Below are 12,096 nucleotides of genomic sequence, written 5' to 3' on the forward strand. Positions count from 1 at the left end.
TGTTTGAAGATCAAAGAAAAAAACTTTGGCAGAAAATCTTTTTTCCCCAAGTCTCCTCCACATCCCCACCCCAAAATATAGTTGTCTTTAGTCAGACCTGGACAGAAGACAAGCTCAGATGCTTCATGACCCTTAAATGACACCATTAGAAAGGGCTGTTTTTAGTTTTCAAAGTAGTGGAAAGCATTAGTTTCCATACATGGAAAGCACCAAAATCTTGAATATGCAAATGTCAGTGCTCAATACACAGACCCACCCCACTGTAGTTTCCCCTGCTTTCTGAAGCAAGAGTAGGTTCAGCACTACTAGTAGTATTTCTACTGAAGCTCTGGAGCTTTGATCCATGATAACAAAAGTATCATTTCCCATTATTGCAGGAAAGATGATTTTAAACAAAAAAGCCAACAATTATCAAAAACCCTCAAAATTACAATTTTTTTTCTTAAAAAAATAAAGACCTGTCTGAGAAGTAAATGAGATGAGCTCAGACTTATTTTCACTTCTTTGGAGCCTCCTGTCCCAACTCATGCATGGCATCAGCAATCATGAGTAATGTCAGCAATGTATCTATGCAGACACATGCTGTCAAAACCCTTCACATACAGGGTTTTTTTTTCCTTGCTTACTTTTATAAAGATATAGCCACATTATTTGCATGTGAATTGAATATTACAAATTCAGGATGGCAAAGGTTTGGTATTAATGGAATTTTATGAGAGTTGAATCTCTACCAAAGTTAACACTCTCTCCTGCACCGTCTGTGTCACAAATGCAATTGTTTCAGTAATATGAAACATGGAACTGACATCAGGAAACAACAGCCACCACCATGAGTGTATTTCCCTCCCGCACTCTTTGCTTGCTAGCTCAGTCAAGACAGCGATCTGTTGAAAATGCATTTTTTGAAATAAAACATAGTTAAAACTGCCTGCTTAGCAAACATGTAAGCACAGCTGGAATCTGAAGGAAAAGATGAAGGTTTGATATTGGTCAAATATACATTTTTTTACTTACCCTGCTTCTGTCATATTCCTTCCTTGAAGCTGCAAATAGCTGGGCATTGGATATGGCAATCCCACAGAATGGGAGATACATCTGCATCACCTAGTATCAAAAGAAACTCCCAGTCATTAAAAACAACTGCAATTAGACACTCATGTTACTACCAGAGAGACCTAGACTTAGGTGACATGTCTCAGGAGGGTCTCAGCTCACTCACTCTTCAGCAGAACACTAAACACAAAACGAAATCATCATGGGCCAGGTACATAAAATGGGTGGAACAGAGATCGAATGGATAGAAAAGAACAAATGCATTTGAGTTCACAGCTCCCAGCAGTGACGGTCCTCTAACACTTGTCTGGAAAACTGCAGATTCTCAAGTCTATAAAATGTCTGCTGAAGACTACATTAAATTACTGTAGACAGTACAGCTTCCCTAGAAAAAGTATTCTTTATTTTTCTGGACTGCTTTTTTGATCTAAGCTCAAGAAGCAAGCTTGAGTCACATTCCTGCTGATTTCTAGAGGATGCAGATTTTGGAGACTACCAGCACAGTGGAACACAGCACGTTGATCCAAAATTATTAGTCAGAAAGCTGATTGTCTTCTCAATGAAGGAAAAAAAAAAAAAGGTTAAAAACATGCTTGAGAAACTGGGCCTTAATGCATCACCATACATTAAGAAAGACTGGACAAGAGGGACTGGGAAAATATATTGAGGTGCACAAGACGACTTTAAGCTGGCTCTGTGTGAAATGAATAAACTAGGCTAGTCAAATACTTGAATACCTGTAGGACCGGCACTTTCACAAGGATGACAATGGATCGAAGCCCAATAATATTAGCATTTTTAAGCCACATACTAGTAACAAGTCTGTAACATACTGCCACTGCTGAGTGGTTCCCAAGCTTAGGTCTGAGACATTAAGTAAATTTTATAGGTGCTGAATAGCTTTAACATTTGCAAAGCCGGTGAGAGTTGGGGCACCCTGCCGTTTACGGAGCCAAAAGAATGCTACAGCAGCTAACCTTTCTTCTCCCTAGTCTGTCGACTAGGAGATCCACTGTAAGCAATGCTTTTTGTGACAAGTTTCGGCATTGAGAAACTGGCATTTGTCTTTGAAATTCCATTTAATTCAAAGACTACTGCTAACCCAGGGAAGTGGGCTATTGAGACTATTTAAGGAAAAAAGAAAACCCAGTAACTGTAAGCATTCAGAACCACCAAAATAGCAGCAACTGCTGTTCTACTTTATCTTCCTTAAACACTCCATTGGCTACACGTCTACTTAGTTTGTGCTTGAGTAATGGTGAGTTTTCTAAGAGAATCTTCAGATCCTCTGAATTTTGCATGTTCACAGCTGCTCTTCTGTCAGAATAACTTCAGATTTTAAGGCTGCACACAAATACTTCTATACTGCTAATTTGCAAACACTTTACTTTCATCCTCTTCCCCTCATGGTCCCCTCTAAAGGAAAATGACACACTTTAGACTCTACAAACACTTATCTTTTCAGAGAGGCAGTAATTAAACTAGCCAGCTATTACCCCAGATCTGCAGGAAAGAGTATATGAAAAGAAAAATAAACCAAGCCTAACAAATTGCTGAGGGATTCATTTTTTATGATAAGAATTTCTCTGAGAGAATTTTGCATATTTCAGTTTAGATTTTATTTCCAAAATGAAACAAAAAAACTTATATTTTCTTGTAATGGTACTAAATGCCATAGCCAAGAGATGCAGAGCAGAAAAACTTTAACCTGAGAAAAATCTGACCTTTAGTGTAATTATGAATATCGTAGTGAGACTGGATACGGTTTTACTTAATAAAAATAAGTAAATACTAGTATTTATTGCCCCCACATTAGAACCTCTGTTCCCAAAAGTAATGTGACCCTGTGGCAATGGAAAGCATACAAGAAGTTTATTAACCTTCAGTTATCACAAAAACAGCTAGCAAAGATGTCTTTTTTAGCAAGAAAATATGATTTTTGCAATATTGAAAAGCACTTTTCTCCGGAACACAAACTCTAAGGCACTGACTTTATATAGAAATTAAGATCCATAAAACACTGGTTTATGAAATGTCAAGAGTCTGGAAAGCTGCTGACTTACATAATTCTTTTCACCATTCAAACTAATTGTGTAAGGTGCTGTGCAACTAGAAAGACACCAAGCTGTTTAAGATGATCAGTAGAAGAAATTAATAATGTCCACAGCTACAAAGGAAAAAAAATAAACCCAACAAACCAACCATCAGGTAGAAAGGAACCACCCTGTGATAACAGATAAATCAGTTATCCCTGTTTACAAAAGAACAATTGACAAAACAAAAGCCTACTGTCATTCCTTTTTTGTACTTTCTGAACGGTAAGGGTGACTGCTGCTTAAACCACTTCTGGCAAATTGCAATACAGTAGCAAATAAACAAAGACTAAAGACATTTATAATGGTAACTGAATTTTAAATAAGATTTTTTTTAACCAAAATTGCAGAATGCAGTAGAAAGCTATTATCACATTCTGACTTTGAATTACAAATTTATATCTGCAGTACTCAAGACTGGTTTACAAGCACCTCCAACATGTTGATGCTATAGCTGTTGACACTCCATACAAATATGGAGTAACATAATATTCAACTCTTACCTGTCTGAGCCACATACTGTAAGGAGCTGGTATTGTTATGCCAGATTCATTTCAGGGATTTTCCCTCCAAAGAGAACACAAAGAGTTGAGGAAACAGCACACCATAAGCTGAACACATCCTTTTTTCCTCCTTTGAAGTGATAGGTATATAATTACTAATCCTCTGGTGCTCCAAGGTAAAAAACATATTGCATCATTGAACCATAATGCACTGTAATCCTATATCCATTCCTGCGGATTATTACTATTTCTCTTTAAACAGAAGGATATAGCTTACAATGAGCATAAAGCAGTCTGTATTTTACTATCTTAATTCTCCAGCGTAGATATGCCTCAGTAATATAACACTGACTTTTGGTAACAGCAAATAAATTGGGCAGAAGACTAAATTGTATTGAAAGGACAGAGTATTGAAAGGTTGGTCATAGATAGACTGTTAAGCAGCACGTGACAGGAAACGACACAGATAAATTACATGGTTATTTTAATTTGCCTTCGTGAGACAAGATCTTCTTAAGAAGGAGCTGTTCTCTTTTTCCCTGTCTGCTGTTCTTTCTGCAGCACTGAACAGGCCAGGACAGCTTACCTCTACCAGCCAATGTCTGTACAGGTTTTACCAAATAGTTTTATTACACAGTGAAGCCAGCCTGATGCTGGAACTTGTAAAGGAACCACTGACACCTGGTCAAATGGTTGAGTATGCAACATATTTCCATTACACCAATGCACAAAACATGGTGTGAAACTCATGGAAAAACACCTAACACACCCTTCTAAAGGACATAAAATAGTTTCCTTTTGCTATACTGAAGGCCATTTAAAAAAAAAAAATTTGAACCAAAAGGGACTGTATCCAAAAGAAAATTTCCTTCCACATCTATTTTGAATTAATGACAGCAAAAGAGTCGGCAGATTTATTAAACAAAGCAATTTCCTAAGAAAGCAAATAGACAGAACATAAAAACATAAAAAATACAGCTTTAAGAGATATACCTCATTAACTTGTTTGGGCAAATAAGATCAGTTGTAATGATTCATCACAGTACTTTGTGGCATATTAACAAAAAAAATATCAATAAATATGTAATAGTATATTTTATAAAAATCATGTTCATTCTGAATAATAAGCTAATCTAACGAACCTGCTGAGATGTTGGAAGAGACCACCATTTTTTTTTTTTGTGCCAACTATAAGGCATTCAGATACAATAACTGCAGGTTAACAAGATTATATTGTGAATTACTTGAGCATTCAGGGTCCGGGTAACCTGACCCAGTTTCTAATACCTAAGCCTCCAACAAGTACTGCATCCTTGGGTAGCAACTACACTCACCTCACAGATTCACAACAGCATACAAAAGCTAAAAAGCTGTGCTTACTTATATACTATTCAGTATTTTATCAGGGTGGGAAACTTTCTATGAAAAGATGATGAAGTAATGGGCACCAGTTCAATATCTCCTCCTCTTCATTTCTACATTCTATTATTTCATTATGGGGTTATTTTATGTTAGGAGTATTAAAACACAACCACCAAGGGAACTAACAAGATAACTACCAGAAGCTTTAATATTCATTTATGCAACCACTTACATTTTCAGCTAGGTCCTGAAGATGACATCTCTTTTCTGCAAAACTACACCAGTAAGATCAAATGACTGCCCTGACCATAGTTACATTTCCCTTCCCACCGAAGGATGTATTCCCATTACTTTAGTATCTCCACACATCCCCAAACTTGTATGCCCAAAGTTAGACATTTAAATCCACAATAAGAACTGAAGCAGTAGCTTGATATTTGGAAGTATCAAGCATTCCCAAATTCTGCAAGACTGTTAGAAAGCTGCAACCTGTGCTTGTTTCATTGAGGTTTTTTGTTTGTTTGTTTGTTTTTATGGCATCAGTTCTGAAATCCAGATGAAGCACACCAGTTCGCCCTCAGAATTTCAGAGGGCAGTCTTCCATATGTTTCTCTTCATAATAACAATTTTATAAGCCAAAAGATCCATACCTGGTTCCATAGTTGTCTGGGCACATCAGCATTTGGATACCTACACTACAGCATCACAATGTCTTGAGATGTGACACTCATTTTCCTTTCATCTAGCTTTTCATAGATGCTGAGACACAGTCAGAATACATAAGTTAATAAAATGTTTATCAGTATTCTTCTGAACTGCTAAAAATAAGTTAAGGGTTTCTCTCATGATCTGGGCTTGGGTTTCACAATAACTTCATACATGATACAAATTTTTTTACCATCAGAAACAGGCAGGAGGAGTCGTCTGGCCAAGCTCTTTCTGACAACACCCATCCTCAAGAGATACCACTTTTCCCTTCATCACACAGCCTGGGGACGATGGTCTTTACGGAACCTGCAAACCCTTCCCTTGCTACCCAAGAAAAGCCCCTGCTGGCTCCTACTTTAGAAGTTGAAAAGAAAGCTATTTTTCTACAGTTGGGTGTCCCATGGGAAACAAGTTTTGAAATTTTCTCTTCGCGAAAAGAAGGTATAAAAGCCTTTCGTTTCCTAGCCTCAGTGTTGTTTTACCCTCACAAATAGCACAAACGCCACATCATCAACAAAACAGTAAAAAATATTAATTTTCTTACCCTATTTAGGAATATAGGTGTTCATATCCACAGATCTCAACATGTCTTTTGGGTTGTGGGGATTTTTTTTGTTTTGGTTTGGTTTTTTTTTAATGACAGATAATGATATAGACAACAAAGCTGCATACATGCAGACCTGCAATGCAGAAAGTTATTAGCTAATCGTGAAAAACAGCCGGTGCTGCAATGGCAGAACACTGCAGAAGTAAAATGTTAGCTTCATGCTTGCTGGCTGGAAAGCAGCCCAGAGTTCAGTTTCAGCTAAATGCAATATTTACCCTGCCTCCCCCACATGGGGTTTCACCCGCACTAAGCATCCTCGGACAGCACCCACTGCCCTAACTATCTGATAGATATAATCTAACTCATGGCTTCTGACATACTTCAAGCATCCCTCTGCCTGTGATCACAAAAGAAAACAATTTTAATGCCTGATGAAAGAAAGAAGCCTCTCAGTAAGGCTTGCATACTCAATCTGGCACAAACTCCAGGTTAAGCTCTCAGCAAACGCTTGTCTGGTTCAACTGTTTTCTTTAGCAGCCACAGGAGCTGCTTCTCTTGGTACAGCTTGCTTGGTAAGCCTGTGGGGGAAGGGAGGTAGTACAGGCTTCCTAGAAAGAGAAAAAGAAGTCTTCTTAAAGTAAATGTTTTTACTATAGTTTAAAGTTATAAATGTTTTGTGGACATACTTAAAACCAAGTCAGGGAAGTCAGATGCCCTTTAAAACACTTCCTAAAGTATTAAAAATAGGTACAGAGAATGAAATAGTCTACTGAATTCTGAAAATGATAAACCAAGATCAATTGCAAAATGGTTAAGCACAAGCATTCATCCAAACTCCTTTACCTTCTGCCAGCTGTGCAGTGTCTGGCTATCAATGCCTCTGATAAAATCTGATCATCATCTAGGTTTGCAATTCTCAGAAATATTTTCCAGAACTATTTTTCCACCTCAAGTATGGACAGAACAACTGCTTGGTAGAGACACCCCATGAATTTTGGGCATACAAATGGGACGCATAGCTCCTGCTTATACCAGTGAACCTGCAGAGGCTCCTGGGCCAATTTTCTATTGCCTCTGACTTTTTTTAATTTCCATTTGCATGTGGTTATTATTTATGCAGTATGACAAAAAAATCCCTAATGCTTGCAAACGTACGGTAGCATCTCTGTCCTATAAAGCTGACCATCTAACTATGGAAGCTTTTAGTGGCTGTAAACAGCCTGAAAAGGACCACGGGAGCATTTCTTCAGCCCTGACTCTGTGCTTGGCTGCCTCGTATAATTACTGACACACATTCAAGCTAGATAACTGCGTCACCAGACAGATCACAACACAGGTCTCCTGTAGGAGCAGACTTATTACAGTTTTAAAACCTGAACCCTATGTAGGTTACTGTCCTCACAAGCCATGGAACTGGGAGAGCATCGCATGCAGGACCAAGGGTCAGGAAAGGGCAGGAGTGCAGCTTAAAACTGGCACAGCCTCAGCCTCTGACCTTTTTCCGGGTCCCCATCACTGCCCTCCAGTTGCTACAGCACAAACCCCATATTCTCTCTTTTCTGCTATGCACCCAAGATCTTTAGACTGGGAAAACAATTGAACACATTGAATTTGATTTAGAATACTACAATTGTAAAACTGTTTATACAGTCAGAACTATACAGTAACGCTATTTTATTTTTCTGGCAGATATTTGGAAGTTTCTTGCCCCAGTCACTTTACAGCTAAACATTATTCATATCTGCCATCACTAGCAGGAGGTGAAGCTCAAAAAAAAAAAATCTAAAAAGCCGCACTGAATTATTCTGTCACACACAAAAACATTGGCAGTGGCTATTAAACCTATTTTTAGCGATATTCTATAAGACATAGTTAAACATTTCAACATTGCATCGAATTTAGCACTCAGTATAAAGTGGGAAGGACAATAAACTGTACTGTAAATTTCCACAGAGCACCTAATTTTAAATGCTGTTGCTACAAATAAATCTGAAATATGAAAAAATTTCTTCTAAAGACTAGAAAGCCAAAAATAATTTAAATATATGTAAAATGGCTACTATTCCAGGATCCAATCTTCTGATCTCATACATGCAAAAATCTGGCTATTTTCACTGGAAGTTTCTCCTTATTTTACACACACCTGAATCGGTGATGCCCAGTAATAAGCCCTGTCCCAGCAAACACTTCAAGCTGCCACTGAGTTATTTAACATGAGATACTAAGCCAGGATTTCCAGCAGGAAAAGCAGGGACAAGAAGAAGAGAAAAGTTACACAAGAAACAATAGTGGTTCTATTAAAATGAAAAGTGTATGAACTAAGGATGAGTAGGGGTAGCAGCCGAAGACAAAAAAGCAGTGCCACAAGGAGCATCACCATGCTACTGTAAGCACCTGTAAGCCCAATGGCTGGCATAGAGCACTTAGTCCTGGGGGTTCAGCAAACACACATCAAGCTTGAAAGCAAGGAAAAGTCATCTTGCAGGCAGCCTGAGTGAGGGCTGCAAAGTTCAAGTAATATGATTAAATCAGTAAACCAACATGCTTCTATATTATAGGCAAGTTGAAAGCCATGGAGACTCCTCACTGCAAGGGTTACTGAGGACTCTCAGATCTGGATGGTGGAGGTATACACCATGTCTATGTGACCATCTGCAGCTAAAAGGCCATTAAATCAACCCCAAAATTATAGATGACATTTCTTTATCAAGTCTAGTGATTCCACCCATTGGTTTTGAAAGTTGGCAGGGCACCATCCTTAGTAGCAAAGTCTTACAGAGGAGTGCTAGGCAGTTTTTATTAGTTCATCTGAAATAACATGAATGAGCAGCATCATGAAAGGTCATGAATGTCCTCAAAACCACAACTCCTACTCACCAATTAACTCCCTTCTCCTTCAAAGGCTGAACGTCAGTCATCTTTGATGCATCCAAATTATATCATCACCTTAATAAAAGTCAAGTTGACAGGGTTCACAGAGGACATTTTACCTGTGTAATGTTTTCCAGAGAGATCAAGAGGGGCTGTTACTGCCTGGCTGCTCTCTCCTGTTTGAACATGAGCCACTAGAGACCAGTCCCCAGGCACAGGAGCCCACAGCCATTGTGTAAGGCAGGCAGTTCTGCAGTGCCTTAAATCTCAGTATATCGTAGTGCTTTGGCAGACCATGAGTGAAGTTCTACAGCAGCAATATCATGTCGTAATTTTTTCCTAGAGACAGCAAAACTGAGCCAAAGAAAGATTAAATTATTATCTGAGGAAATGAAGAAGGTCTCGAAGAAAAATTCCATCAAAATTTTGCAAAAGCTCCTGCTTTCCACTATGCCTGAATCAGCAGATCCAGCCTGTCCAAAGACACCATTATAAAAGCTTTTTAAACATCACTGCATGAGATGGGAAGATCTTGGTATTGGCACTGCAGAGTGAGCGCAGTGAAGACCGATACTATCAATACTAAAAAAAGAGTTGCAGATTAGAACTTCAAATTGCATAGGAGAATTAGTAAGTATCACTTCAAAGTTGATTTTTCCTATAACATGATTGCAGATTTCAGTTTTACCATTTCAAATTGCACCACATGTCTGATCTCTGGCAGATGCTACCCATAAAAACTGGCCATGCTAACTGAATGGTATTGAAACCAAGAATAAATTCCATATGCATCCATACATAGAGAACGTTATCTTCAAGTCACAATTCTACTTACAACTCAGTTACCAACTCCCAATTCTTGTCAACAATGAGAACTGGATTTATTCATATACTTCTTCCTGCAGTCTTTAAGTATTAGAGTACACAAACTGGGAACTATTTCTACTAATTCTTGGCTTAGCCAGGACTGAACGAAGATGTCTTCTTTCACTTTTTGTACAAATTAAATTTTGCCTTTAGAGATAGAGTGCAGGCACAGAATCAGAGACTGGTTGAGGTTGGCAGGGACTTCTGGAGGTCATCTGGTCCAACCCCTGGCTCAAACAGGACCACCGCCAGTTGCCCAGGATTGTGTCAAGACAGCTTTTGAATATTTCCAAGGATGAAGACTTCAAAACCTCTCTGGGCAACCTGTGCTAGTGCTTGGTCACTCTCACAGTAAAACAGCGTTTCCTGATGTTCAGACAGTTTCTTCTGTTTATGTCCATTGCCTCTTGTCCCATCACTGGGCAGCACTGAAAAGAGCCTGGCTCCATCCTCCCATCAGCTATTTATACACACTGATGAGATCCCCCCAAAAGCCTTCTCTTCTCTGGCCTAAACAGTCCCAGCTCCCTCAGCCTTTCCTCATAGGAGAGATGCTCCAGTCCCTTAATCATCTTTGTGTAACCTTGTTAGACTCTGTCCAGTACACATCCATGTCTCTCTTGTACTGGGAAGCCCAGAAATGGACATGTTACTATGAGTCATGAGTGAAACTTAATCCTGCTGTTACATAAATACTGCATGCAGTTTAACCAAAAAAGAATTTAGCTCATCTATATATAAGTCTGCATTGAGATCAGTGATATTACCAAGTTTCTATTCAGGTTCTTCCTTGCATACTTCAAAAGGTGTTTTGTGATTTTTGAAAAAAAATTACTTGAACAGTAACCTTTTTTCATACTGAACTTTGTTTAACAGAGAGAGAATGCTTCTGGAAGAGCTCACTGCAGAGGCCTGATCCTTTGCCATGCTAAACTCTTTCAGCGAGGTGGGCGTTTTTGCCTCACTAAAGCCAACACTGGTAAAAGTTCTTCCTTCTAACTGAAACTCCAACTGGAATACAAAAACCTGAATCTAGCACATAAACCAACCAGGTTTCCTGGATTAAATTGTGTCTGGTATGAATAAATATAGCTCCCCTGACTACCCACTGTTTGCAGCATTAGTCCAAAGGGGATGGAAAGGGTTGCTTCTGTTCAACTAGAAAAAAAAATGTGAAGGAAGTTTTCTTATGCAAGCGAGATACAGAATTTGGGTAACAGCTTAAAAGAAAGCCAGGTACTCAGGACACCAACCGTATTCCCTTACATTAATACTTGTCAAGCAAAGTGTTTCTTAGGCTACAGAAACTTCACCCTGAATGGAAAAAAACTTCAGTGGAGTGGAAATATCCCATAAAGGACAACATATAGCATAACTGACACTTCCTTTCACCACATTATTTTATGTCTCTTTTCCAACCGGGATGCACCTAGAACTTGACCCTTTCTTCCATAATACATAGAAGCATCACAATACAACATAACCACATCATTTTTTTGACATACATCCTTATGTTATTTTGTTGAGTTTCTCCTCAACATTGGGAAATTTGCCAGTGGTGTTCTACATTGGCCTATTTTGAGTTTACATATATTTAGCGACTAAATATCATTGTTACTGAATGTCATGGCAGTTTATGCTGGTGACACTTGTCTACTCCTCATACATTTCTCCTGAGAAAGCTGTTCTTATTCTTCTTTCCATTTTTTAAGATGAAAAATAATTGTAAGGAATACAGTGTGTTCTCAGTGTATCATTTTTACCCACATATTTTTTTTTCCTAGAAACACAATATTTCTGCAAAAATGCAGAATCTTATTCTAGCAGAATTGATTATACAGCTGGACACACTTGACAATACTGTGATTTGAATCCAATTATACCAATTAGGTGATCTGAATTAGTTTCTATTATAGCATTTTCAGATGTGATTAAAAGCACTTCTAACACAACATGTTTTGTACTTTCAACCTATCACAATTGTGAGTGTTAATGTTTCACATGAGGAAGTAGGGAAATAAACCCTACAAACCTTTGTCTTTAAGAAAAGAGCTCACAAACCCTCAGGTTGAGCTCATATGAAAAACAGCAG

The 12,096-nt window shown here is 38.4% G+C and overlaps 1 protein-coding gene across 2 annotated transcripts in view; it reads right to left on the minus strand.

The window, feature by feature from the left end:
• PDE11A (phosphodiesterase 11A) overlaps nt 1-12,096 on the minus strand; it is a 138,612-nt gene that overhangs the window by 79,202 nt on the left and 47,314 nt on the right. Inside the window, exons 1-2 of one of the 2 annotated variants that reach the window (XM_059820442.1) lie at nt 6,726-6,845; nt 1,015-1,104 (exon numbers count right to left, since the gene is read on the minus strand). In XM_059820442.1, coding sequence (XP_059676425.1) covers nt 1,015-1,104; nt 6,726-6,731 — 96 coding nt within the window. In that variant the 5' untranslated portion in view covers nt 6,732-6,845. Of the gene's footprint in view, nt 1-1,014; nt 1,105-6,725; nt 6,846-12,096 lie in introns of those variants that run through there. The other variant, XM_059820441.1, reaches the window with a different exon arrangement.

Source organism: Gavia stellata, chromosome 8 (assembly GCF_030936135.1).
Source record: "Gavia stellata isolate bGavSte3 chromosome 8, bGavSte3.hap2, whole genome shotgun sequence".
Taxonomy (NCBI): domain Eukaryota; kingdom Metazoa; phylum Chordata; class Aves; order Gaviiformes; family Gaviidae; genus Gavia; species Gavia stellata.